The sequence below is a fragment of the Lampetra planeri genome, chromosome 2 (assembly GCF_965212315.1).
Source record: "Lampetra planeri chromosome 2, kcLamPlan1.2.h2, whole genome shotgun sequence".
Taxonomy (NCBI): Eukaryota; Metazoa; Chordata; class Hyperoartia; order Petromyzontiformes; family Petromyzontidae; genus Lampetra; species Lampetra planeri.
The window spans coordinates 31,710,039-31,737,650 of record NC_136108.1 but is presented as its reverse complement, the minus strand read 5'-3'; the positions used below and the strand labels follow the sequence as shown (position 1 = coordinate 31,737,650).

General features: G+C 48.9%; 2 protein-coding genes across 2 annotated transcripts in view; one reads left to right on the top strand and one right to left on the bottom strand.

Annotated features, from left to right (window-relative positions):
* Window positions 1-14,472, top strand: part of LOC144731773 (uncharacterized) — a 37,192-nt gene extending 22,720 nt beyond the window's left edge. Inside the window, exons 3-4 of the mRNA XM_078612998.1 lie at window positions 3,008-3,132; window positions 9,686-14,472. Of these exons, the coding sequence (XP_078469124.1) occupies window positions 3,008-3,132; window positions 9,686-12,596 (3,036 nt within the window). The 3' untranslated portion in view covers window positions 12,597-14,472. The remainder of the gene's footprint in view (window positions 1-3,007; window positions 3,133-9,685) is intronic.
* Window positions 14,244-26,018, bottom strand: MTRF1L (mitochondrial translation release factor 1 like). Its single transcript, XM_078613011.1, has 7 exons — window positions 24,948-26,018; window positions 22,862-22,941; window positions 21,306-21,489; window positions 19,914-20,077; window positions 17,583-17,700; window positions 16,538-16,674; window positions 14,244-15,325 (listed from the first exon to the last, which is right to left on the bottom strand). Exons 1-7 carry the CDS (start codon window positions 25,315-25,317, stop codon window positions 15,113-15,115), a joined length of 1,266 nt encoding a protein of 421 aa, XP_078469137.1. The 5' UTR covers window positions 25,318-26,018; the 3' UTR covers window positions 14,244-15,112.
* Window positions 26,019-27,612: the final 1,594 nt, after the last annotated feature.

The window sequence follows — 27,612 nt, the reverse complement described above, 5'->3', positions numbered from 1 at the left end:
TTCGCTGACAACAGGCCGCAAAAGCACCAAAAGGCCCAGAATGCCAAGTGGCCTGCCACACGCGGCACTCAAGTGTTGCTATGCTCTGGGTAGGAAGTGTGTACTCCACAGTAGAATGCCCGAACAACAATAATAATAATACTATTGTGCTGTTTTTCTACCCAGGAAAGTGTGAGTCTCAATTAAACATAGAAACATGTTGAGGAGGGTCCCATGGCACGGGGTTGTTTTGGGCAATTCTGTGAATGACAATTTGGCTTCACTTGGGAGGAAACGGGAGAACCCCGAGATAATCCACCACACGCATACGAGGGGATAACGCTCGCAGCGTCTCGACAAAAAGATTCCAGAATCAATTACTCTGCCTTGCACTGCCGTCTCTAGGCGACCTTTTGGCCCAATCCTACGACCAAATGGTATTATCAAGGAGTCTCCCGCCTAAGTAAACGGTTTTGAACAGTCACGAACGAACTCTCTGACAGAACCAACGTGGAGAGAACTGATTACGTGTCCAAATCATCCGTTGAAATGTCACAGTGGTTTTCCCTACGCAAACAAGTGTCGGACGGCACACATCTCCCGTTCACAGCCCTGAGCCAGCGGTGGAAGTTCCACATTGCTGTGGCGGGGGCAGGTCTAGCCACTGGAGAACCCACTGCTCACTTCCCACAAAGTGGCACGAATTTGATCAACCTCTGCTGAGGGATTAACAGCTCGGCCGACCACCGGCGGAGATTTTAACTCGTAACTTTCCGATTGCCTGACGCCGACGAATCTTGTATACTAAGCAGGGTTGAGAGCCTGGCGAGTCCTTGGTCAGGTGACCTCCGAGACTTGACGGCCGTTGTAAGGGGGGGGGGGGGTGGGGGCTGCGAGGTGCCCCGGAGAACAGAGGTCGCAACCGGGTACCCGATACCCGTACCCTACCCGATACCCGGTTACCCGTACCCGGCCGGGTACGGGTAACCGGGTATCCGTTTGCGACCCTGGTGCGGCCGGGTACGGGTAGGCCGTGAGTCACCGGTGAGTAACCGTTTGTCACTCATTTCCCAACGTCTTGTCTCTCCTCACAATTCAAGTTCCTAGAATCAACCCACCCGCGCCTGCAACATGGCTTCATCCCAGAGGTCGCAATCAGGTACCCGATACCCATACCCTACCCGTACCCGGCCGGGTACGGGTACCCGTTTGCGACCCTGGTGCGGCCGGGTACGGGTACGGGTAAGGAATCAAAACCCGTTTGCGACCTCTGCCGGAGATGGCGGTCGTGAGCGTCACCCCCTCAGACGTGTGGTGGGTATTTCCGTGGGCACACTGCGGGTTTCCTCCCGAACAGAGCCAAGCAAAATGTGCCAAACGCACGAACGTAGCAGGAGCCTCCTGAATAACAGAGTCCCCGTCAGGCTGTCTTTACAAAAATTCGAGGTAAAAATGTACAACCTGCACAATTTCCTACCCCATGTCACTGTGGCCAGAAGGGGGCCCTACACTCGAGGGAGCTCTCGAGCCCCCTGCGGAGGGTATTCGGCCTACTCTTCCATGCTGGACACGACGTCTTGGAAGCAGGGCCGGGTTAAAGTTCTTGAAGGCCCTCGGGACTTCTATCTCGTCGGCCTTCAGTGATAACTTTCTAGTTTCTACTGCGGCCCCCGTGTCACTACGACCGCCGCTCTCACTCGCTTGATTGTGCGAATAAACACCATTTAAAGATGCTATTGCTAATTTTGCAAAAAAAAAATTTTACTTAGATTTTGACATGATTCTGCCTCTGTGTATATACACTGCGCCTATCCTTGCTATATATATAAAAAAATATATTTGTTCAAAGAGATATCTTGATTAAAATTAGTTTTTCATCATACAAAAAAAACATAGTCACATTTTTTTCGGAGGCCCTTGAGTTTTCGTTAGGCCCTCGTCACAGTACCTACTGGCACAGTACCTCCTGTGCCTATTGGATAATGAGGCCCTGCTTGGAAGAGGTGGAAGTACCCACATTATACTCCACCAGACGCGATCTGCCGATCAGCTGAGTGTGGTTTTAAAGCTTTCGTGACTGCAGGGATTCATATTCTTGGATCTTTCGGTAAAGTCACGTAGAAGGGAAATAATAAAATAATAAAAATCAAACAATAAAAGTCTCACGACGTTTCGGCCACAACGCAAGCAGCCGTCCTCAGGTGAAGAACAGAGCTGCCGGAAAGACAGCGTCCTAATTGTTTAATTTTTATTATTTTATTATTTCCCTTCTACGTGACTTTACCGAAAGATCCAAGAAGATGAATACAGCTGAGTGTGGTGCACCCGTTGATGCTGCCTGGGTGGGGAAACGTGGGTAGGGGAGGTTTAAGAAGCTTTCCAATTGTTTCAACTGCCGCGCCAGGAGACACACTGTGACGTCTGTTGGAAAAGAGCTTCATAGCTCATCGGATTCTTCCAGCCTTAATGAAGATTCTGACTCTGATATCGCCGAACCGAAGGGGCGACGTCCAGATTAGAAGCCTAGATATCACTGAACCAAAGAGGCTACATCTGGATTGCAAGTGTCGTGTGCTCACCATTCCACCACTCTGGCAGCAGATGAAGGGCACCATCCTTCATTATTTGGCTGCTATACATTTCCACACGTTAAGCCACTTTGTTGAGCTATCATTTGTGGCCAGCTCGCTTCTGGAAAAAAAGCTAATAGCTCAGTGGGCATTACCTGGTAAGATAAAAAAAAGTAGTTCTAGTTTTATTTGTATTTTTTGTGTGATTTGTTTACCTTTCCTATACTTTGCACTCCTGTCGTATTTTTGGATTGTTTGTCGTTGAAATGTTCTGACCCGCCCTACTGGACATCTGTGGGGAAAAAAAAAGGGCAGTATGGCTCATCAGATTCCTCCAGCATAAATATTCTGATATGTTATCAACAGCAGCGTATGTTCCGACATGTTCGCACGCGACGATAATCCACGCGCCACATCTCTGATGTCGTCGCCCGTGTCCTGCCTACCCCCACCTGCAGTACATGCGAGTCCGAGTCACCAAGGGCACCGTGTACTACTGCAGGAGCGGAAAGAAGTTCCACGGGCAGGTGTTCGAGAAGATGCTCGTGGTGGACTGCAACGTCGCGCTCTGTGGCTCCTACAGGTGAAACACCTCGCACGGTTGCTGTTGTCGCTTTTCACCTGCGTAAGGGTCGTTTGAGGACACGTCGGGGCGGTGTCAGGGTTACGAAGGCGCACAATTAATTATTGATTGAAAGAAACGTCGGTTGGGGACACAGCCTTGCCGGAGAGAGCAGAGTATTTGGTTGAGGACTTGGGGACAGATATTTGGTGGGAAGGAAAAAGGAGGGAGAGGTGAAGAGAGCGAGAGGCGGAGAAGGAGACCAAGGGATGGGATTGGTGGAAAGGAGATGAGAGGAACCTGCTGGAATGTTCCAGAAGGAACAAGCAGAGAGGGGATACAAAGGGGGTGTGACGTGTGCTCGGGGCTCTGGGAGGGACGGCTTCCTGCGAGTGTGCATGTTGGGGAGTTTGCGAGGAAATTTTCCTTTTGTAGGGAGCGGTGGCGCAGTGGTCGGCGCACTGCGCTTCAAACCCGGTGACCCGAGTTCGATTCCCGCTCACGGCCAAAAATAGTGGCGAATATTTGAACCGGTCTCGGGACTCCCCTAGGCCGACTCAGCCTTAAATAAATACAGTACCTGGTGCGGTGTGTAAACATCAGCACGGGGAAGCCAAAGGTAGCTGGGTGTGGTGTTGTCTATCCCACCCCTTTGAGTGCTGTGCCGGCCTTCATAGGTGCTTAATAACAGCACTTGCATTGGAATGCAATGCGTTTCGCAAATTAATTTGCGAGTGATGTTTAAAAAAAATTCTCTTCACATTTGGCCAATTTTTCGACTCCGATGCCGGATAGACACGGCCGACAGTTTTTGGAATGATGTCACGGGATCTTTAACGTCCAACCGTATTTTCACGGGTCAACGCATCCGTAGTGTAAACCATTATACCACCGGATATGGAAACAGTCACGACACTTGGGGGCTTTGTAAATTCTTTCTCTCTTTATTGGACTTTTCGCTTCTATCCGGCACTCACAACGGTTTATGGGTCGAGTCCTCTTGGTTAACAGTTCCCCTCGTAAGGAGTACGCCCACGTACGGGAGGGGGGGGGAAAGAAGGTGGTGGTCGGGGGGAGATAAAAGTTTAGGGCGCGTGGGTGGTTAGCGGACCAGCCCCCATGTCATGGGTGTTGTTAGAACGTTGTAAACTTGCCGGTTTTCCTTTCTCTCCTTCTCACCAATCCGGTTCCAGACCCCGGTGTTCAGGGGTAACTCATCAGCTCTTCTCTGCCTCAGGCCCCCGCTCAGGGAGTTTCCGGAGAGGGACTACGTTGAGTGGGCTATTGAGTGAAGGGCCTCCCAAATTCGGCTTAAACTCTGCCTCCTTTCCTTTTGCTTTGTGGCCGAGGTGCTCCATTGCAAGCTGTGACACCAGTGTTTCCGGCAGGGTGGTCCGTGGGCCTTCCAGTTACCTAGTATGACACTCCTAGCTGACATGTTGAAGGCCTGGAGAAAGGTGTCCTGCGTCTTTGATATTCCAGGAGGGTTTAAAGCCCCAGAGGGAGGAGTCAGCCGAGGGTGTGCGACGTTTGTGTCGCCGTTTCTGTTAAAGTGTCTCGTGATGTCTGAGTAAGATCCCGCGATATCCGGACATGTTCACAAAGCGTGTAGATGTGTCCGTGTGATGCCTTTCAGGCACCTGGGGACAGTCTGGGGGGCGTGCTGGACAACGTTTCCATTCTCTCGTTAGTGCGATATGTTCCGTGTATAAATGTGAACCGGTTGGTTTTTAATGGACTTGATCTAGGGCCTACCTACCAAGGGCACGCGCCAGATTTGCACAAATTTTTGGACAGGGGGGGGGGGGATAGGCTGTCTCTGCCACAGTCCCCTAGTTTGTGGTCTGGTGTGATCCTCCTGACGTCAGCCACTTAATCGGGCAGTGGGGTTTGCCGGAGAGGTTCCTAGCTAGGGGCTTTGATGATAGTGTCTCTGATCCGAAGCAATTTATAAAAGTGGGAGTTTGGGAGGCCACACTGTGATTATAAATCTAATCTATTACACTTTTGCTTTATTTTACCAGAAGCGGCTTGGCCACAAATGATAGCTCAACGAAGTGGCTTATCATGTGCAAATGTATAGCCACCGAATACTACAATTGCATGTTGATTCTAAATATGGAGGGAACAACTGGAGGACCCGGAGAAAAATCCAATCGACCACGAGGAGAACATACAAACTCCAAATATAGCGGCGTCAGGGTTGGAATCGAACCCATAACCTCATGTATACCAGGCGAGGTAGTTAACGTCTCCTGGCCACCGTGTTGCCCAATTGTATCCTCTGAAGTCCGTCAAAAGGGCTTTGTAATTCTTAAGTTTAGTTTATTTTCTCCCCTCCTGCCACACCACTTGAAGTTATACAAAAATTGTGCTAGCAGAGTGACGTGGCCACATGATACAAAAATTGAATTTGTAAAGTTGAAGGTAAAATCATGAGCAGAATATGTATTTATACTGCAGGAATCCGATGAGCTATAAAGCTCTTTTTCATAGATGTCCAGTAGGGGCAGGTAAGCACCTTAAAACAACAAAAAGTAAAAAAACACGATACGAGTGCAAAGTACAAGAAAGGTAAACGAATCGCCCAAACACAAACAAATCAAACTAAACCATCCCCAACCTATCAGACAAAGCCCACTGAGGTGTGAACTTATTTTTCAGAAGCAACCTGGCCACATATGGTAGCTCAACAAAGTGGCCCATTAATTTATTGGGACGTTTATAGCACCACAATAATCCCAATGTATGTTGCTGCATGTGGAGGGAAAACCCAGAGGACCCGGATAAAAAATGCATGCGACCATGGGGAGAGAGACACGCCAACTCCAAATATACAGCAGCAGGCGTCAAGGGTCAGGATCGAACCCCCGACCTCCTGCATACCGGGCGAGGAAGATCGCATCACACCACCGTGGTGCCCCTTTAATAAATAAATAACAGTGCAGCACCCCATGCCAGTGTGGTCATCGATGATGAAAACACAGATTTGGTTGCCACTTTTGAGATACGAGTACAAAATCGCATCATATCATGTATGGGAGGAAGAACATCTCACAGTTCGTACTGCCAGAGAGTGGTGCATTATTATTCAACTGACAAACTGTGGCTTTTGACGACCCGGGACGACTAAGAGATTTAAAGATTTCACAGAATGGGGACGATCCTGGGAGAACTGGGACAGGTGACAACCCCCGTCACAGAACTATGAGGTCACTTTAATAATAATAGGCTTCTTTAACTTAAACCGGCGACACACCTTTAAATGCCCTGCAAAGACTGTTCAGCGCACGTCCAAAAGTATACACTTTTTTCATTCTCAGAGTTGGAAAAAAAATGTTGCTCAAATTAAGTTGAGAACAAAATGTAATGGCGTTTTCTTAGCGTGCGTGTGTGTGTGTGCAGTCCACTGTTGACCGCGCTGACACCACCAACTTGTCAAAATTGAGATCCCAGTTTTAATCAGAGGCGGCTGAAACCTTGATTCAAACCTAGAACTTCAGCGGTGCCGGCTCTGTACCCCGACTCCAAATTAACCCCCCCCCCTCAAAATCCACCCGGCCGCCTCGGTGATATTGAAGCCCATAGGCACTTCGCTTTGCAAACTGCGTGGTTGTGGTAATAACGAATGTAAGCTCTTCGGTGTGTTTCGTGGCGACTCAACTCGCTACGCATACCCGCTCAAAGTCTTCGGGGTGCAGCTGTGGGGCAGGGTGGTTCGCGAACTTCGCTGTAGAAGAGTCTGGCGACCCGAGCGTGATTCCAAGCCGGAGCTCATGTGAGTGGCGAGTGATATCTGAACCGGATTTGGCACTCGCCTTCACCAACTCGGCACTGACCAGCGTGGTGAAGTATGTACATTTAACTTCTTTGGCACCGTACGTAGCCAACCGTGCTAGTCGGAGGTGCGGCCGGTCCAACGTCCCCCATGAGCGGGAGATGGGGCAGGGAGACCATCCCCGCGGCTCCGATTAGCACGGTTGTCTATGCACGGTGCGAAAGAAGCTCAACATACATACGTACACGTAGCAGTGGACTGACAAAGTGCTACACGCAGAGTCTGCGTCGGTTGGCTTGCCTTGCCACTCTCACTCAGCTGCTGCTGCAGATTCGTAGGAGGTTGCGTTTCACGAAAACATAAAAGGTCGGCCTCTTCCATTTAATAACGAGCATTGGGGCGGTGGCCGCCTACTTTGGCAGCCCTGAGCCGGTTTCAGAAATTCCACATTCCAATGGGAGGGACTGGGCTTGCCCAAACCCAACGAGGGATTATTTCCCACCAGGTGGGCGATTGCCTCTCCCCTCCCCCATCCCACCGTATGTTAAACTTCTTTTGCACCGTACGTAGCCGACCGTGCTAATTGGAGGTGCGGGGGGGGGGGGACAAAAAACTAAACGCACAAAAGCAGTTATAAAGAAACTAGTTTTTAATGGAGATAATTTAAAAGTGCATAGCTCCATATTCTTGGTTCTTTCGGTAAAGTCACGTAGATAGAAAACAAAAATCTAACTTAAAAACAAAAAAACCCACGACGTTTCGATCGCAACACAAGCGGCGGTCTTCTTCAAATATCGGAAGGAAGAGCGTTCCAGAGGGTCGCAGAAGCGCATCCGAAAGCGAGCGATGCAGCGTGACCGTCTTTGTTCGATGGGTCAGCCAAAAGCCGCTGCTAGGATGACCGGAGTTCGTGTGATTGTTTATGCAAGGTATTGTGGATCATTTTGTAGCAAGCACTTTGTGTGTGACAAGTGCGACCTCATAATGTATTCGTTTAGCAAATCAGAAGCCAATGCAGCTCAGCGAGGACTCACCAATCAAGGGCCAATTCTGGGTTCAGGGGCCAATTCTGGGTTCAGATTCCCAGCCATCTGTGCCACTGACTCCCTACCAGCCCCCCTCCGTTCAAGTCCAGGCTATACGAGTCATCATACTAAAAAACTAATGTATACAATTGACTAGGTGCTATTGAAATCAAAGGTGCTAAGTTAATACAAATTGTTGGAAGCCGTGGGGTATGGCCACGCCTCCCCCGTCTCTCGACATTGTTGAGCAGCGCCTTCCTTTTGCTCCCACTCAGCATTTGTTTTCCCCCCACTCGATATACATCAAAACATCAGCCGAGTTTCCTTCAGCAATTGTTACACTCTGATAAAACAGACGCTGGATATGAGCACACCCCTTAGGAGCAAAGCCAGATGTCCTTGTATTTGAAGAAATGTGCTTGTATCAGATGTTGCTCTTTGCCTTCCCCCACCAGAGTCCTGTTAAGATTTGTTTTGTTGTTTTAATCAGAACTGTGCTTCGAGACTATCCTGGTCTCTTGAGTTCTTACCTTCTACCCCGCAGCCCTCACTCCTAACAATGCCCTATCGGCTTGCAGCTGCTCGGTAACAAACACTTATTTTCACCTAACTCATTCAAAGCGCCTGATCAGCAGCAGGTGCAAAGGTGTGCACTGCTCGATTAGGACTTTGCCCTGGAGGGAAACAACACGGCTGGTCGTACAAATACTTGTCGATACCATCGCGCAGCAACTGTTGAGTGCACCGGCCACACACCGGAATCCCCGCGCGTGTCAAAATGGTCTGAACTTATAAAAGGTCGCCCCGTGGCCAACGTCGGTTGGACGCTCGCGCAGCAGCGGAGGGAGCTCGCCGGAATTAAATTTGACCATTAAAATGAGCTGGGAAAATGGTGGCCTTTGCGCAACATGTGGTGACGCAAGTTTAACACGAACTTGTGGCATAAATCTCAGTGTAGAATATTATTTTACGTTTTTACTTCCCCCCCCCCTGCTGCCCCCCCCCCTTCCCAATTTCTTGAAACTATATTATCGGCGTCATGTCCCGAGATGCAACATCCAATCCGAAGTCTTGCAGAGTGGTCTAACGCGTGCGCCAGAGAATGGCTGTGGAGGAAATGTTTGCCCTTGGACTTCTCCCAGAGACTCGGTTCAAATTTCCAATTTTATGAACGATCAAATGTGCGTCACTTCTATGTATGCATGTTGAACTTCTTTCGCACCGTACCTAGCCAAACGTGCTAATCTAAGGTGCAGACTGTGTATTTAGCCTCCCTACACATGGATCCTACATTGTCGCGTGGACGTCGGAATTAACATTTTGATTCTCAAGAGCTGGAATGTAGCCCAAAGTCCAGAGCGACATTTAATGTGATGGTGTTTTTTGTTCTTGTTTGGTGAAACCGCTTGTAACTGCCGAGACCATCAATCTCGCTACGCCTGCAAAGGTTTAAGTAAAGGTTTGAGTACGGGTGGCCGCTCGGATTCATACTCTGTGACTTGAGCGAGTCAAAATTTTATGCAAAAAAAAAACCAGGCGTCATATTGTGACTGATATACGATTTTTGCTAATGTGTACATTTCATTTTTCCAGTGTAAAGCATTGTGTCTTTCAGCATCCAACCGATAACTTCGCTTGCATGGTCATTTGAACGATTGTTTATTTTATTTTCAAAACTGATTTTCAATCAATAAAAATGTGAAAACACAAGTAGGATATATGGTCCGATGCTAAAACTCAATGTCTTTGTCGTCTCTCTCTTGTGTTGCAGCTTCACGTGGTCCTACGAGAAGATCAACAGGAGCATTGTGCAGGTGTTCACGGGCCAGGTGGTCGAGATATTCGACGAGGAGTTCCGCGTCTTGTACGGCCAGTCCGAGACTCCTCCGCACGCGTCCGCGCTCTACACGAGCCACACGGCGTTGGATAGGCCGACCTACCCGCAAGCCTACGGCTCCAGGAAGAACTCGCTCACAGGCAGTCACGTGGGCAGTCACGTGGGCAGTCTCGTGGGCAGTCACACGGGCAGCCACGTTGGCAGCCACACGGGCAGCCACATCACGGAAGACCAAGCCAGCGCGAATGCTTACAAGTCATTTTACCAGGGCTCAAGGGACTCGAATTATCCCTGGGCAAACAGTGGCTCGACGAGCAGCAGAAACCTCGAGCAGAGCACCCACCAGCCGTTCGAGCGCAAAGATTACCTGCGGCAGTCCATCGACCGCGTCTACGCGAGGATCCAGTCGCGGCAGACGCAGCTGCAGAGCGACCTGGGCACCAGCACTCTCGACAGAAACTCGAGCCTCTTCCTGAGCCAGAGGGCTGCGAGCCGGCTGCCGAGCTACGGGACGGATTCCGACGCCTGGAAGCGACACAGCTACGCCGGGGAGCATCCTGAGAGCAGCTCCTTCCTGAGGAGCAGGGCGCTCTTTGAGAACAAGGATCAGGGCAGCAATTCCACCCTGAACCGAGACCCCTCAAGGTACAGGAGCACGTACATGCAAGACGTGGAGAGGGCGGCGAACAACGCGCCGCGACGGAGCTCCTTATTCACCTCGGGCTCTCGCGGGAGCTCCACGGCCGAGGGGGAATTTGCGGGGACGCGGGATCGCGAATACAGCCGGATATTCGGGGACGGGTACGTGGACAAGTTCAGCAAGCTGTCGACTCTGTCCAGGGAGGTGCGGCAGGGCTCGCAGTTTCCGAGCAATCAGAGCAACCTCGAGAAGGTCTCGAGCCAGCCGTACGCGTGCGAGACTTCTCCCACGCAAACGAACTTCCGCGAGCAGGACTACCTAGGCCGGCGGCCCAGCACGGAGCACGTGGATTCGAAAGACGCGGACAACGAAGCCCCCGAGTGGAACAACGATCACGGTAAATCCAAGGACACGCTGCGCCGGTTAAGGATAAACTCTTACCTGGACGAGAAGGGAAACATCCAGGAGGACGCTCGCAGCGTAGCTAGGGCTGTGAACGCGAACAGGGATGAGGGATCGCTGAGCAGGAGAAACTCTCTGGACACGAGCATCAGAGACCCCACGGTCCAGGCCACGACGACAGCCGCCACGGACGAGGCTCCGCGTGAAAACTCGGACGGCGAAACGAAGTCGGTGTTCATGCGGAATTCGCGGTTTCACTCCACGCTGCCCACCAACACGCTGTACAAAAGCAAGTCTCTGCTCGACAAAGACGTCGCCGTGCCCAACAGCGACAATGCCGAGAGCAAGCTGGTCAAGAGCTCCTCGAAGTTTTTGAACAAGCAGAGCAGCAACCAGTCGCTGAACACGGCCGGGAACTCGGATGACGAATACGAAACATTCGCTTCGAAGCGGCAATCGTTTTTATCGAGGCTGAGGCCAAATTTGAAGCATGGCGAGAAGGGAAAGGAACGTGGTTCCTCCCAGTCGCTAAACAAAGCAAACAGTCAAGAGCCGCTCGATAAGGACCTCGGGCAAGCAGCCTCCACGAGCAACCTCAAGGGCAACGAAAAGCCGAGCGTGCGCAGCCTGAAGGAACGCTACGAGAGCACGTCCAACCACGAGGTGCTGCAGTCGGCGAGCCGCGAGAAAGAGCCGAGCGCGCCCCCGACGCCGACAGCGCCGCCCCGCCGCACCGTGTCCGTGCCCTCGATAGTGGATGACAAGACGCAGGAGCTCGCTCAGGGCGGCTTCAAGAAGAAGGGCGCCGGAGCGGACGACGGCAAGAAGGAGGACAGCCCGCTGGACAAGCTGAAAAAATCTCTCAAGTTCCGGACGATCTTTCCGTTCGCACCCGACAAGAAGGAAGAGGCGCAGGCGTTGCAAGAGGGCGCGCAGAAGGCCGTCGAGCCAGTTTCACAAACCAAAAATCAGGTGGAAAAAGACAACTCCTTCGCGAAGCCAGTGCAGCAGGTGCAGCAGCAGCAGCGCCGAGATAGCACGTCGGCAAGCGCATACACGTCGGCGACGAGTGAGAAAGCCCCGCTCCCGGAGGCCACGTCCGCCCTCCGGAGCAACTTGGCTTCCCCCCGGAGGGACAGTCTCACCGGCAGCAGCAGCAGCAGCAACCACCTGGTGAAGCAACCGGACGCGCCCGCCGAGACCTCCGCGGCGCTCGGTCGCAGGCTGAGCAACAGCAGCCACGTCTCCACGACGTCCGTCTCGAGCGTGGTGTCCACCGGCAGCCAGGGCGCGGCCGGCGGAGACGCGGCGAGCCAGGCGGGGGCCGAGGACGGTGACGACAAGTCGGATGTGCTGCTCAAGAGGATAGACAGCATGCGCAAGGAAAAGCGCGTCTACAGCCGCTTCGAGGTGTTCTGCAAGGGCGACAAAGAGGCCGGCGCGGAGAGGCCCGCGTCGACAGCGACGCCGTACGTGTCGGCGACCTCGTCCGCGTCGACTCCCATGCGCTCCATTTTCCAGCCGAGGTACGACTCGTCGAGCCTGGGCAGGAACGCCATGCAGAGCCAGACCTCCTCCTACTACAACACGGGGTTGGGCCGGCACTCGCAGTACTCGGGCATCGGCAGTGGTGGCGGGAGCGGCAGCGGTTATTACAGCGGCGGCAGCGGCAACAGCGGCGACCGCTACACCACGCCGCAGCTGCTGCAGCAGCGCCACGTTCCCGATCAGAGCAAGAACGAGAAGCGCCTGCCCAAGTTCATGCAGCGGTTCGTGGTCACGCTGAAACCGAAGAACAAGTGAAGGCGTCTCTCTCGCACAGGGGCCGATGGGCGCGGGGAATCGTTTTTGTTTTGTTAATTAAGCCACGTCGGTCAAACGTGGCCCCGCGATGCTATACCGCAACGATGGTTTTAACGCTAGCCGCAAAGCACTGATACTTTGCATTGCTGTAATATTACGATTTGGGGGGCAAGGAGGGGGAGTACTGTGTACAATGTTAACTGAATACGGCTTGAAATGTGTGTGCATTTATTACAAATGCATTAGGATATTTTATAAATTGTAAGGTTTAAGCTTACTCATGAAATGTTAGGTGGAGGAGTTTAGTTTTTTTTGTCGTGTCTGTATTAAAGTTAAGTTTCGGCGCATGCTGTGCACATTATGAACGCTGCCTTGGGAATGGGATTCCAATAGATGGGATGGAACCACACTGTAGGCCATAGAGGGTTAGATGTAGTGTATTTGGAGGGCTGAACATATGATTTCAGGGTGAAGCCAACTGAACGTTGCAATTCTCTGAAAAACAATGTAAGCAGCTAGGGAAGAGAGTCGTTCGGTAACGTGTTGTGCCTTTTTCAGAACGAACGTGCGATGGCACTCGCGCTAGATTTAATCTGGCCAAATCTGGTTTCAAGAGCGTTTGAAACGTTGCTCGAAAGGTTGTTGCCCGTGATCACCGTGCCAGATTTGTGAAGTTGGCGTGGCCACATTGGTTTGCAGTATCGTCAGGCGGGAGAGGTATTTACAGACCAGTCGATTCGTCACTTAAACGAAACTTGTGTTTTACAGGGTAAGGCCAACTAAGGGATAGAGCTCTTTTTCAGAAAGTGACCTGGCCACAAACGATAGCGCAAGGAAGTGGCTTATCATGTGGTAATTTATAGCAGCCAAAAACGCATGTTTATAGAAATGTGGAGGGGAAAAAACCGGAGGACCCGGAGAAAAATCCACGCGACCACGGGGAGAACATGCAAATTTTAAATATACAGGCGTCGGGGTCGAACCCATGACTCCTGCATACCAGGCGAGGTGGTAAACATCTCGCCACCGCGCCCTTGGGGAAATTCAACAAATGGGAGAAACACAGGTGTGATGGGGGGGACCGTGATGGTTCTCACGACCACCATCACCAATTTGAGTCTTGATAAATATATATTGGTCACTGACTGCACGTTTTAACTACCTATTTGAGGTTTTAGTGTAATAGTCTCATCTTGTTAATAATGCACTCACCGAGCACCTCGTGAAGGTTATATATATTTAACCTTAAGGTGCTCAATGTCTCAAATGTGTAAAGCTTTAGATCAAGGGACGAAGGGCTTTCCCATAATCGAGAAAAAGTTATTCTGATTAAAACAGTTCTCGTTAAAAAATGCTGTTTTCTGTTGAGCTGCAAAGTATAGGGCAATGCTGCAGTGTCTGGGCGTGAACACAATCAAGCCATTCATTCATTTTATATATTTCTACACAAACATATCAAATTACGAGTTCGTGCCAACTCTCCCGCCAGTTTTTGTTGTTGTTATGGAACCGAGGCCAAGCAATATGCGCCCTACTGGGCTCATTCAAGATTGCTCTACCTGGTTCACCCAGCAGAGGAGTGGGGTAAAAAGCCAACAAGGCATGCCAAAAGACGCGCTCCAACAACACGTCACCAAAACACATCGCTAACACCCAAGCAGATATGTTTTATTAGCAGGGACAAAAAGTTCCGCCCTTTGTTTATTTTGTAATTGAAAACGTGCTTTCGAAAAGTTCCAACTCCACGCTTCGACACAGTTTGACGCTGTCGGGAGGCACTACTCGACAGCAGATCCGTCTCTGTATTTTATTGTTTTAACCTTTTTTTTGCAAATTTTTACAAAAGAAAATAAAATTTGTCGAAGCAGCCACCGTGGCCGGCAGTCCAGCCTCGTATTTTACACTCGGACACGTGCCAAGGGCTTTTGCCAAAAGCCACTATAGAACTCGCAAGGGAAGAGAAAACATGGTCATGTAAAAACACCCAGGAGGCAGGCAACGCTTCGAGAAGAACTGTGCCGACTTCAACCACGGCGCACACGATACCGATTTCCTTAAATTGACGAGTCGTTGAGGTTACTGTGTGCTCGGCCAGGGTCAGGATCGTGCTGGAGATGTCCTGGTGATGCTAAAGAATAGGCGTTCGGTCACAATCGGTGTCCAGGGCCAAAGTGAGTCGGCAAATGCTGAAGGCTGGGTATAGGTCAGGTGTGTCCTTGACAAGTATAACTCCACTGGCTTACCGGTAAGCGTAATTGCACACACACACGTTACCGATTCGCTTGAGTCAACGCATCGCTGAGACGCTACCGGTTCGTTCGGAGAGGTGGGCCCAGGTGGACTGTTTAGGGTTAAGTTGTATGTGCTGCTGTCAGGAGCACATCCCTGAAACACCATTCCACTTCGGGTTCAGGTAGAGGTCTCAACAGGAGACTGAGTTGGGTGAGTTCACGATAACACAGCATCTATCCTGGGCACTGGCTTGTCCGGCAACCGATGAAAAGCTTGGTCGTGGGTCAAGTGGCCCCTTCGTCGTACGAGCTGAGCAGCTCGGCGAGCGCCTCCGTGCGTGCGACCTCCTGCAGGGCGGCCACCATGTGGTCCAGGGCCTCCCCGCCCTCCAGGAAGGTGGCAACGCCATGCACAGTGCGGCCAATGCGGTGGTCCGTGATCCGGTCCTGCATGAAGTTGTACGTCCGGATCTTCTCCGAGCGGCCTCGGGATCCAACCTGGACAACGGGGCAAGGGAGCAGAGCAGGGGTTCTGACGGATTTCAGGAAAGCGCGCACGCACACACACACCCGGGCCAGACCTCCCGCTGTCCTCCCGTATACAATAGAATGTGCTTCCTTGGCCCTCGCCTTTCCCAACAGACTGCAGAACTTCCGCAGGAAAGGACAATGTTTACACTGGACTTGGGAACCGAAACTGTGAGACAATTTTTTCTTAAATTGCAGTTGAATTTCAAATATTTGTATTACCACGAGATGGCCGGGTGGCTCAGGTGGTTCACGTTGTGTTAAGAGCAATGATCTCGCACCGATGAGATCATGGGTTTGAGTCCGGGCAGCCATGCGACCTTAAATTTGGTTCTCAAGTTGAGCAAGAACCAAAAAAATACTTGGTAGACCTCATTTATCCATCTCCTTGGTTCTTTCGGTAAAGTCACGTAGAAGGGAAATAATAAAATAATAAAAATAAAACATAAGTAAATAATTCTCACGACGTTTTTCGGCCACAACGCAAGCAGCCGTTCTCAGGTGAAGAACAGATCTGTCGGAAAGTCTTTCGTGAGAATTATTTTATTATGTTTTATTTTTATTATTTTATTATTTCCCTTCTACGTGACTTTACCGAAAGAACCAAGAAGATGAATCCCTGCAGTCACGAAAGCTTTAAATCGAAACTCATTTATCCACTTGATTAAACATTGCACATTGGTGAATTCATTATTTGGTTCCTTTATCATGCGACGATCATTCTACGCAAGGCACTGAAAAGGTGTACTACTTAGTATACTATACATAATATACGCAACTGAGCGACTCTGGAAGTAGTGCTGTGGGAAGCGATGATCTCGCAGAGCTTGTGAGATTACCGATTGGCATGGTTGGCTATGTACGGTGCAAAAGAAGTTCAACAAACATACATCAGCCCAACATCACGTATCCAACTGGCTGGTGGCTGAGAAAGTGACCATCTAAAAAAAGTACAGTAATACCATGCGCAAACTGCTTTAAACAAGGAGCTTCAGTAGAAAGCGAATGTGCATAAGATAAAGAATACATCACAGTGTGTGAAAAGGTCGTAATTAGGAACACCTATAGGAGTTCCGTCTTCACGCGGCGACACAAATGGCGAAAGAGCGGCAGCGGCGGAAGGCAACTGGAAGAATTGTTTCAAGTGGCGAGGCGAGCCGTGGGCCGGTGGCAACCGCGGACCTGGAGTTTGCGTGCCGTCTGCTGCTTGCTCAGCCGCTCTTCAAGCTGCAAGTCGTAGAGCTTGGCTCGGAGAATCGTCATCGCCTGCTTGAGGTTCTGGATTTGCGAGCGTTCCTTCTGGCACTCGGACACCACGCCTGCAGCCAAAACGCTCGGTCAATTCTCACAAACTTGGACAAGCTTCAAGTTTACTTTGTTTTGGCTAGGTGAGGACTCGTGAGGGGCTAGGATGGTCTCATTTGCAGGAGTGACCCGGGTTGCCAAAATTACAAAAGCAAAAATAGATCAAATACAGCAGTGAAGCAAATATAAATAAAACATTTGTGTGTCAATGAGAATGTTAGGGCTGGTTCTGAAAGCTATGCCGTATTATACACACGTATATCACATAGCACTCAAGGACATGTTGGTGCCTGCACCACATCCGGCCACTTCTGTCTGCCTGACTGATATTGGATCCTCTGTGTTGGCAGTGGAGAAAAAGCAAAGTAAAAAAAAATCTGCCACCTTCGCATGCATGCGTACATACGTACATACGCACGTAAATACATTCATGTTATTTACAAGCAGGTGACGAGCCCATCGAGGAAACAAGATGCTTGTGCAGAGGAGAACCTTTTCATTAATTTATTTTTAGGTTAAAGCCACTGCCAAAAGTATTGAAAAAATATAGATGATTGTGCTTAAATTTTGTAGGAAAGGCTGGAAAGCTGAAATTACACACAAATATAGCAAAGGCCATGTTTTTTTTTTAAACAAGAATGTTTGAATATGTACACCAAAATTTAGAGACCATTTCCACTCAAACAGCAAGTTTCGCTTAAAATTCTAATTTGTTTTAAATCATATGCTAGTTACGGACAAAAATATACCCATCATCAGTGAACAAAGACATTTCCCGCCCATGAATTTGCGATGCTAAAACCCGGGACGGTTTGTCACGGTCTCAGCGCAATGGAAAAAAAAAGTACGTACGTGTGCCCGCAGGAACGGCCCAGTAAGAGGGAGAGAGAGAGAGAGAATGGGCCAGTGTGAGTGTCCACACCTGTGGGGAGGTGAGTGATGCGCACGGAGCTGTCCGTGGTGTTGACACTCTGGCCCCCTGCCCCGCTCGCCCGCTTCGTCTCAATGCGGAGCTCCTTCGGGCTGATGTTCAGCTCAATCTGAGTTTAAAATTAGTCAGAGACACCGCGGAATCAACCTCTTCATTTATCCTGGAGCAATCCGATTAGCCACGAAGCTCTTTTTTCACAGATGTCCAGCAGGAGGCGGGTCAGAAAGTTACAGCAACAAAGAGTACAAAAAAGCGCATAAGCTAACAACTGTTCACTGCACTCCAAACAAATAGTAATCCAAATGCGGTTGTTTTCATCATTGGGCTGCGTGTTGAGCATTTCATTCCTCCAGCTTTTGCCCCTCTCTCATCTTACCTGATTCTCCAGCACGTTGTCTATGCTCCAGAAATAAAGGCATCCTTCTTACAAAGCTCACAGTCAACCGTCGTTCCATGGGCGGTTGCTCCTTCTCGGTTCTGCTCCTGCTGTATGGAATTCTCTTACACTTGATTTTTGTGCAGTTGAGACTCTGTCCTTGTTCAAGTCAACACTGATGACCAATTCCTTTTGATGTTGCATGCAGCTAATTTTGCCATGTTATTTTCTTCCCCCTGTTTTAAGTGTCTGGAGATGCGGCTGCATTTAGATGCTAGTATATAAATTCTGTTTTGTATTGAATTCCTGAAGACTCCTCGAACTTAGTGCGTGGCAAAAGGTTGAGAAATGCTCAGCGCCCATTTGTCAAAGGTGGTGGCAGTTTTCTGCCATACTTCACCACATTAGTCACCACGGTCCAGAATCAAACTCAGGTTGTCAACTTCATAGCACATTGCACTAACCACTGCAGTTCCACTCCTAGGATGTAACTGAGGGTTTAACATATACAAGCATGTGTCGCATTGCACTACAGTATAATTATTGTCTGTATAGCCATGTAAATTTGATTTTTACTTAAACTTGACTGCATTTACAACCTTCACGTCATAAGCTGCTAAGCCTTCTGATTAATGAGCTAATCCGTGAATTACATAACTTATATTAATAATTGAAAATATAAATCCATTAAACAAACTGCAATACATCCAACTCACTTGACAAGGCAATATTTAACTTTACTGACAGGCTAAACGCAAAGTTATAATTTTCACTTTTAGCAGTGCGACTAAAAGTTTGAAAAAAATTCCATTAACATGTTTGATTTACGGGGTGCAGTGACATCGCGAGGGCAAGCTTGCTGAACCTGCGTGACTCAAAACTGGAACCCCGCCGAATGTTTAACAATGTGAACTTGTTCAGATTAGGGACGTTCTGGGCATCGGGCCAGGACAATATCCGATTCCCTCCGTTGGTCGTGAATCCCAAGGGGTCGCACGCAGCTGCCTGCTCCGGGATATTGGTTCAATAGAAATAAAAAAAACCCCTAACATTAGCTGGGTTTGTGTCACCCCGTAACCCCCCACCCCACTTTGCAATGGTATATTGTTGTATAAAATGCTGCAATCGATTCTGCAGTGGAAGTCTTTTGAAAGACACCCTTGCAAACGTCTCATCGTACCGCGATCGATGCATTAAAACAGCCCCAATAAAACAATACGGTGTCATTCTGTTTATAACTCAAGAACCAAAAGTAGCATAAAGTATATTTAAAGATAGACCTTTGCAACGTCTCATCGTATCGCTATGGATGCAGTAAACGTTTCTTGCCATTCTCTTTACAACTCAGGAACCAAAAGCAGTATAAAGAATGAGCAATGTGCCATCAAAGTGTAGCACCTTTCCAAAATGCATTTTTGTTGTTGTTCAGGGTGTGATGTGATCTGGAGAACGGCCAAAAACGTTGAGTGGAGTGATTTTTCTTGGTTGCACTTGCTCACTGGAGACACCTATGGGCTGATATCTGATTTATAATATTTTCACAAAAAAATTATGCTAAAAACACTCATTTTGACTGTACATTTTCGGGACAGCCATGTACAAAAAGATAACTTCCTGTGCACACGGCAGGGGTGGCATGATGGCGCACGGGTGTTTTGAAGCTAGTCTAACAACGTTATAACTCGTGCTTAAAGTTTGGAGAAGGTAAAATAATGCAAGGACCAGGAACCTCCTCTACACATGTGGCTGTGTGTTGCGTGGGCGGCAGGGTATATTTTTTCAATAAAAAAATCGATTCTGGTTTCTTTACGGATGTATGTTGAACTTCTTTCACAACGTACGTATCCAACCGTGCTAATCGGAGGTGCGGGGAAAGGACAACGAACTAAACGAACCAAACTTATACCCGAAATGGAACGCACGATGATCACCCATCCCCGTGTCACCTCGGAGGGCTGGCGCAGCACGGCGACGGTGATGGTGCTGGTGTGCACGCGCCCCTTCGACTCGGTGCGCGGGATCCGCTGCACGCGGTGGACTCCGCCCTCGAAGCACAGCAGGCGGTACGCGCCCTCGCCCGTGATGCACGCCGTCGCGTGTCGCAGGCCCCCTGCACGCATTAACAACAAAAATATACAAGGGAAAAAAAGGACGCGTATGGGTGGATTCTGTAAACGGTCCTCGCGAGTGTTTAATTCGCGATCGCGTTGCCGTGAATTTTCAAAACTTCAAGCGGTCATGACTTCGTGGGAGAGGCGAGCGTGTGCATGGCGTGGTGATGTCCAGCGGCTTGCCTCGCCAACTTCACCAACCGGCGTGGTTAAGTATATGGTCACAATCACCCCCGTCGCTCAATGTTGTGGGCAGGACCCCATCCAGCGGAGGATTGACAGAATAAATTTTAGTTAATGAATCGATCCATTATTATATGCCTAATGGACATGCTCGTCTTACCCGCCTTTCGATAGCCGTATGCGGCAATGAGAAATTTGGTGCTGTGCCCCGTCTGACTGAAGTTGATGTTGGCATTCATTTTCCACTGTTGCAATTTAATAAAAAACACAGCCGGCCAGCCACGCTTGTGATATTTGGCACCACGCCTGCAAGCTGCTCTAAAGAGAAAGTAAGTTACATTTTTTCTTTCAAGCTACATGCCGCGCTACCCTCTGGCAGACAGGATGCACCTGGCCTGGCGGTAGTGGTGTCTGCGAGTGTGTGCGTGTTGGGGCGGGAGCTGTGGCGTCGTGGTTAGCGCACTGCGCTACAAACCCTAGCGACCCGAGTTTGATTTCCAGCCAAGACTAACACCAGTGGTTATTATCTGAACTGGTCCTGTGCTTCCCCTAGGTCGATTCAGCCTCAAAAGGGTATCTGGTGCAGTGTGTAAACATCAACACTGGTGAGATCAGAGATGGCCAGATGTGGTTCTAGCCACACCACCTCTGCGTGTACCATGCTGCTGGCTTTCATAGGTGCTCGCTCAACTGCACTTGCCCCAACGGTCTGCAGTGCTATAGAGGGAGCTTTGTCTTTTGTGTGCGAGCAACAACGTGCCTGTGGATAACGAGAATGCGTTTGCGGATAGCAAGAGCTGTGTAAGCCAGTGTTCTTCATTGCAAAGCCTGTGGGCCACTGGCGGCATCTAGTGGCCATTCGTGCGGCTCCTGATGTGCAGTCCCCGACGATACACAAATGTGAAAACATCCCCCATCATGCTGTCAAATCCTAATGGTTCCAAATGTGTGGCGGCCCTCACACTGATGATGTCCTATCAGCGAAAGTGCTCCCCTCCTCCCTCCGAAAATTAGTGAAGATCACTGGTATAAGGTGGCGCTCACCCATCTCGCTCCATTGGTACTGCAGCCTTTCGAAGCACCAGTTCTGATGCAGCGCGTAGTTCTCGTACATGTCGAACACCTCCGCCGTGAAGAGCATTGCCTCCTGGCCGCCCACGCCCGCATACACCTCCAGCAGCAGCTCCCCCTCGTCCTCCTCATCCCCCGGCAGCAGCAAGGCCAGCACCTGCGCCAGCAAGACCCGCCACCCCAGCCCCAACACACACACGCGCGCGCGCGTACAAAAAGCATCAGCATTAATGATGCTTTAGTATATTTAGTATTTGTGCAATTCGTATAGCACAGTGTTCTTCCCTAATTTTCAGTGGGGGCCCACTTTCACCGAAAAGACATCAGTGTGTGGGCAGCTACACATATGAGACCAGTGGGTTTGACAGCATGATGGGGTGCTTTCACATTTGTGCATTGTCGGGGGCTGCACATCAGGGGCCGTACTAAAGGCCACCAGTGGCCCGTGGGACTTGCAATGAACACTGGTATCGCAGCAGGCTTTCACGAAGGCATTGTGGTTCACAGACGGACACAGTCTGCCAGTAGGGGGAAGATGTTGCTAGGTGGTTTTGCACAATTAATTTGGGTGTAAATTTGACAAATTTTTGGCAAATATGCACCGTGAAGCCGGCATACATAGCCTAATCTAGAAAATTACATCACGGGATCAAACCGTTAACCTCTGCAAAAAGCTGCAAACGTGTTAATGATCAGTCATGTCACCACTCCCCGGACCTCTATGGTTACATGAATGCTTGATTGAGACATGTATACCACCGCCCTTTTCCGCTGTGCAACATCATGCGCAATTAAATATAAATTGACCTAATGTTTTATGACTCAATGACACCTAAATGCGGGGGGGGGGGGGGGTGACACAATGTTTAGCTCATCGTACGATGAACCAGGCAACCCGAGCTCGTTTCTCCTGGCCATGGCTAACATCAGTGTTAAGTGATATTTCAAGCGGTCTTGGGATCTCACGTCACCAACCCCATCTGAGACGAGCATGGCAAAGTATGATAAACAGCCCCAATAAAACAATACGGTGTGGGAGGTCCTTCACCCAGCAGTGGCTTGACAAAGAACTGTCAATTTTGGAAAAACTGCAGCCCTGTGTCACTCTCCTGCTGGATAAAAGTCTCCCCACACAATGCCACTCAAGGGGGTTGTTTGATCATAGAGCACCATGCTGCTCAGCGCAGGTTGGTGATGAAGGGGAGTGAGTGCCAGGGTCAGTTCAGATATTTCTTGCCACTGATGTGAGCAGGGAATCGAACGGAGGTTGCCAAGTTTGCAGCGTAATGTGCAAACTACTGCACCACCACTGTCAGTCTGTTTTTTATATATACCTAAAGTGTCCTTACACTTTGCACTTACATGGGTAATTTACTTGGTTATGAAGTTATACAGATTCATGTATGTATGCATGTATTGTTCAGTAGTAAGAACTAATATTTGCATAGAATATTTTTTCAATGATACCAAAGTATAATTATTGTTAATGGTACCCAAGGGGACTTCAATGCCTAAGGAAAATAGGGTACCTTTTCCTGCAACTCGTGAATTTTTGCTTTGCAGATTTCATTTTCTTCCTCAGCTAGTTTTCTCATCTCTTCATCGCAATCTGCCCAAAAACACAGAAAGGTAAAAACTCATGAAACACGTTCGCTCAGAACGGGCCGTCTTGTTACATAATGTACAACAATCACACACACACAACGCTGTGAATAAAACATCAGCAAACATGATCGCATGAACTACAATTCAATTGTGAATTTAAAAAAATACCGAGTGTTTAATTATTCACGAACAAAGCACCACCATCTGGTCTGGTTGTTTTAATGCACCTCTCTCCCTGATTAAAATTCCACTCTGCAAGTTGACTCCGAATTCATGTTTAATGTTTGCCAGTATTATAATGCCCTTCAGTTATCCAGGTAAGCCTCACCGAGTACTAAGGTAGATTTTTTTTCAGGAGGGTACAGCACGAAGGGCATTTGGCGCATTTAATTCCCGTAATGTTCCACTGTAATTATATCCTCCCATTTCCATGTTCCACACCTTTAACAAAACTGCACTGACCAGCTCGGTGAAGTGTGACCTGCTTACCGTTCCTGTACTGCGTATGTACGTTGAACTTCTTTCGCACCGTACGGAGCCATCCGTGCTAAACCTATCGGGGTGTTTGTATTGCCTGTTGATGTAACTTGCTGACCAGCCCCTACTGGATATGTGAAAAAAGAGCTTAATAGCTCATCGGATTCCTCCAGTCCCCACACGATATGAGGGGGCCCTCATCCACAAAATGTCTGTTGGATGCTGGTAAAAGGCGGGACGTATCATCACACCACACAGCAAGCAGCTTATGGCCAATATCACTGATCTGGGCCATAAGCTGCCTGCTGGTATTATCAGTGTGTGGAGCAAGCAGATGCTGTCACCTCACATTAGATCAGGCAATGATGGGTTAAACTCACATTTGAGCAGGGATGTGATTATACCATGTCTCAAGTGTACAGAAGTTAGTGCACTATGTAAGTGGCGTTATGTTAACTGCCTCGCCTGGTATACAGGAGGTCGTGGGTTCGATCCCGACCCTGACGCCTGAATACTTGGAGTTTGCGTGTCTCTCTCCCACGTGGTCGTGTAGATTTTTGTCCGTGTCCTCAGGTTTTTCCCTCCACATTTAGAAACGCGCGTTTAGAGTATTTGGCTGCTATAACTTTACACGTGATAAGCCACTTCGTTGGACTATCATTTGTGGGCAGATCGCTTCTGAAAAAGAGCTGCGTAGGTTTAGTGGGCCTTACCTGGTAAAATAAAACGTCGTTTAGTTTCATAGTTTAGTTTTAAGTGTGCAATGGGAAGTTATGTGTCAGCTCATATGCAGCTGAATTATGATTGCACCATGTCATAGTGCAGCAGGAAGTGATGTCACCTTGTAGTGTAGCAGGTAGTTGATGCACTATGTAATAGTGCAGCAGGAAGTGATGTCACCTTATAGTGCAGCAGGTAGTTGATGCACTATGTAATAGTGCAGCAGGAAGTGATGTCACCTTGTAGTGTAGCAGGAAGGTGATGCACTATGTCATAGTGCAGCAGCGAGTGATGTCACCTTATAGTGCAGCAGGTGATGCACTATGTCATTGTGCAGCATGAAGTGATGTCACCTTGTAGTGTAGCAGGTAGTTGATGCACTATGTCATTGTGCAGCAGGAAGTGATGTCACCTTGTAGTGTAGCAGGAAGGTGATGCACTATGTCATTGTGCAGCAGGTAGTGATGTCACCTTATAGTGCAGCAGGTGATGCACTATGTCATTGTGCAGCAGGAAGTGATGTCACCTTGTAGTGTAGCAGGAAGGTGATGCACTATGTAATTGTGCAGCAGGTAGTGGATGCACCATGTAATTGTGCAGCAGGGAGTGACGTCAGCTTGTAGTGTAGTAGGTAGTTGATGCACCATGTCATAGTGCAGCAGGGAGTGATGTCACCTTGTAGTGTAGCAGGTAGTTATGTCATCTTACAGTGTAGCAGGTTGTTGATGCACCATGTAATTCTGCATCAGGGATAAACCCCTTTATAAATGTGCACCGTGTCATTGTGCAGCTGCACAGGGAATGTCCTCTCACCGTGTAGCAAGGAGTCGAGGTGCCGCATCTCTTCCCGCCTCGCCTGCAGCTGCTTCACGTAGGCAGCCACGGTCGCTTTCTTCCCGGGGCTCATACCAACCTCCTTCCCCCCCTCCATCATCACCACCTCACCATCATCACCCCCCATCTCCCGCGGCTCGGTCACTATCTTCTCCAGGTACCTCTGCAGCCTGGGGTCCTGGAAGGTCGCCTCTGCCCAGCTCGCAGAGCTGTACAACCTGGACGAGGCTGCAGCAGCGGGGATGGAGAGACGCCGGCCCCAGCAGCGAGGTCCCCGTGGCCTCAGGGGACCCCGCGAGGCCAAGGTCCCCATTGCCCGCAGCAGCAGGCGACCCCCCAGCAGCCTCATGACGCGGCCGGGTTGGGCGCAACAAAGCCGGCAGGCTGAGCAGGAAAGGCGGAAGGGCTGCGGCCTATCGTCCTCGGTGTCTGGGCCCTACTTTTCTTAGAGATTTTTTTACGTTATAACTGAATCACGGTTATGTTTAAGAAGTTAGGATTGTGTTACGACGCCATAACAACGTTGTTGTACTATTCGTGCTTGCGCTGTTACGGTTGTGCAGCGTATGCACCGCAATAGTTTGAAGCGTTTCGCACCGTGCAATGTTGACCCTACCGGCAATATCGTGCGTATGTTCAGCTTTAGATAATGTTTACTGTCAATTACAATAAGTGCCTCGCCTCAGTGTCGCACGGAGTGTAACGCACGTGCATTTTACGTTGTACATAGAGCAATTAATGAACTTTTACAGCGATAAAATACCACGTATTGACATCAAGTTCATCGACACTTCGATGATCCAAAAGCCTCCTCCTCATAGTCTCTCCTCGCCACCGATTATTTTATACATTCCCCCCCCCCCACAAGGTTTAAAGGATCTTATTTCTTGAAAGTTCTAAGTGTCCGCGTAAAGGCAACGCTGCACCCGCACTTGCAATGCACCGCGTACAGTGACCGGTGCAGTGGCACACAAAGACAAAGGTCCCCCGTGTAGCCTGCAACAGACTTGGGGCAAGTGCTGTGAGCGAGCGGCACCTATGAACGCCGGTGCGGCACACGAGGGGGTGGCCGATACCACGCCCGACCGCCTTTGTCTCTCAACAGCGGTGACGTTCACTACACACCGCACCAGGTTACTCGTTTGAGGCTGAGTCGACCTAGGGGGAGGCACAGGACCGGTTCAGATAATCGTCCACTCGCTAACCGCCACACAACTGCAAACAAAGACAAAGATCCCCCGTGTAGCCTGTAACATTGTCAATTTAGATTGGTATGTTATCTAAAGATAGCTTCAGCGACTGTTCTGCCATGTTATTAATGATGTCATCAAAGTGTAGAAGTTGTCAGTCGATATTCTGAAGACCCCCATCGTATTGTGTTTTAGTTTGTCAGTCTTTTTGTCGAAAGATGCCATCAAAGACTCCTTTAAAAACCATTTATTGTGCCCAAATCCCACACAGACCATATATTAACATACCGTATTATATATTTTTATGAAGACTTTCAGAGGTTGGAGTGTCAGTCTATTGCCTAATAACTTAATCAACATGCCTTACAATAGGTATCTTTTTGGTGTTTGAAAATCTTCACATCTGTTTTATTGCCAGAAAGGGTAAAACCTCTTATTATTTTTTCATAATTTTTGATCGTGGCAAAAAGGTCCCATAGATGGTTTAGTATACTATTGAACATGCCAATGACTTCATCATAAGGTACATCATTCTGCCTTTTCTAAGCACGGTCAGTCTCGTCTGGCCTATTGTCTAAAGATTCCCAGCACAAACTCGTCTTTTATCTTATGTCGAATGGCCACGTGATATTTTTTTGTGTCAGTTAATCATCTCAAGACTCATAAGACGCCATTCACATGTCTATCATTTACAGACCCAGGCCACAGCATTGTATTTTGTCTATGGACTACACCATAGATCAGTTTGTTAGTCGACTGTGAAAAATACCTTGTCAGCGACAGGTTTGTGCGTGTAATGCCTAAATGAATCTATGCAATTTTATTGTCGAAACTGTCAGGTGTGACCTGCTCAAAAAGAGTCAGATTTGCTCCCGAGGGCGATTGCAATGTATTTATTTTATTACTTCCCGAATACAGTGTTGTTTCAAATAGCTATACTGTTTTTGTAGTACAGAGTTAGACTGATGGCCTTAATCTAAGTTGTCTTATGGTTGTTGTTGTTGTTTGACTTGCATCCCACTGGGATTTTTGCACACAGCGTTGGTGTACGGTGTTTTTTTCTGCAATATTTTGCTGTCTTTTCTTGGATTTTCTGTTTGCACTTAGTCACATATTCACTTTAAGATGTTTTTTTGTTCATGTTTTTGTTTGTTGCGGTTGCACCCGATTCAAGAGCCGAATGGCTCACAGGGCTATACCTAATAAATGAACTTGAACTTGAGTTCAGTGTAGTCAGTCGTAATAATTTACATGATCAACGACTCGACTTCCATCACGAGTTTGCTCTTGTAGCAAACTCGTGAATGTACATCGGAGGACGGCTGCTTGCGTTGTGGCCGAAACGTCGTGAGAATTGTATTTTATTATGGTTTATTTTAATTATTTTATTATTTCCCTTCTACGTGACTTTACCGAAAGAACCAAGAAGATACATCGGTATCGTCTGGAAAAGG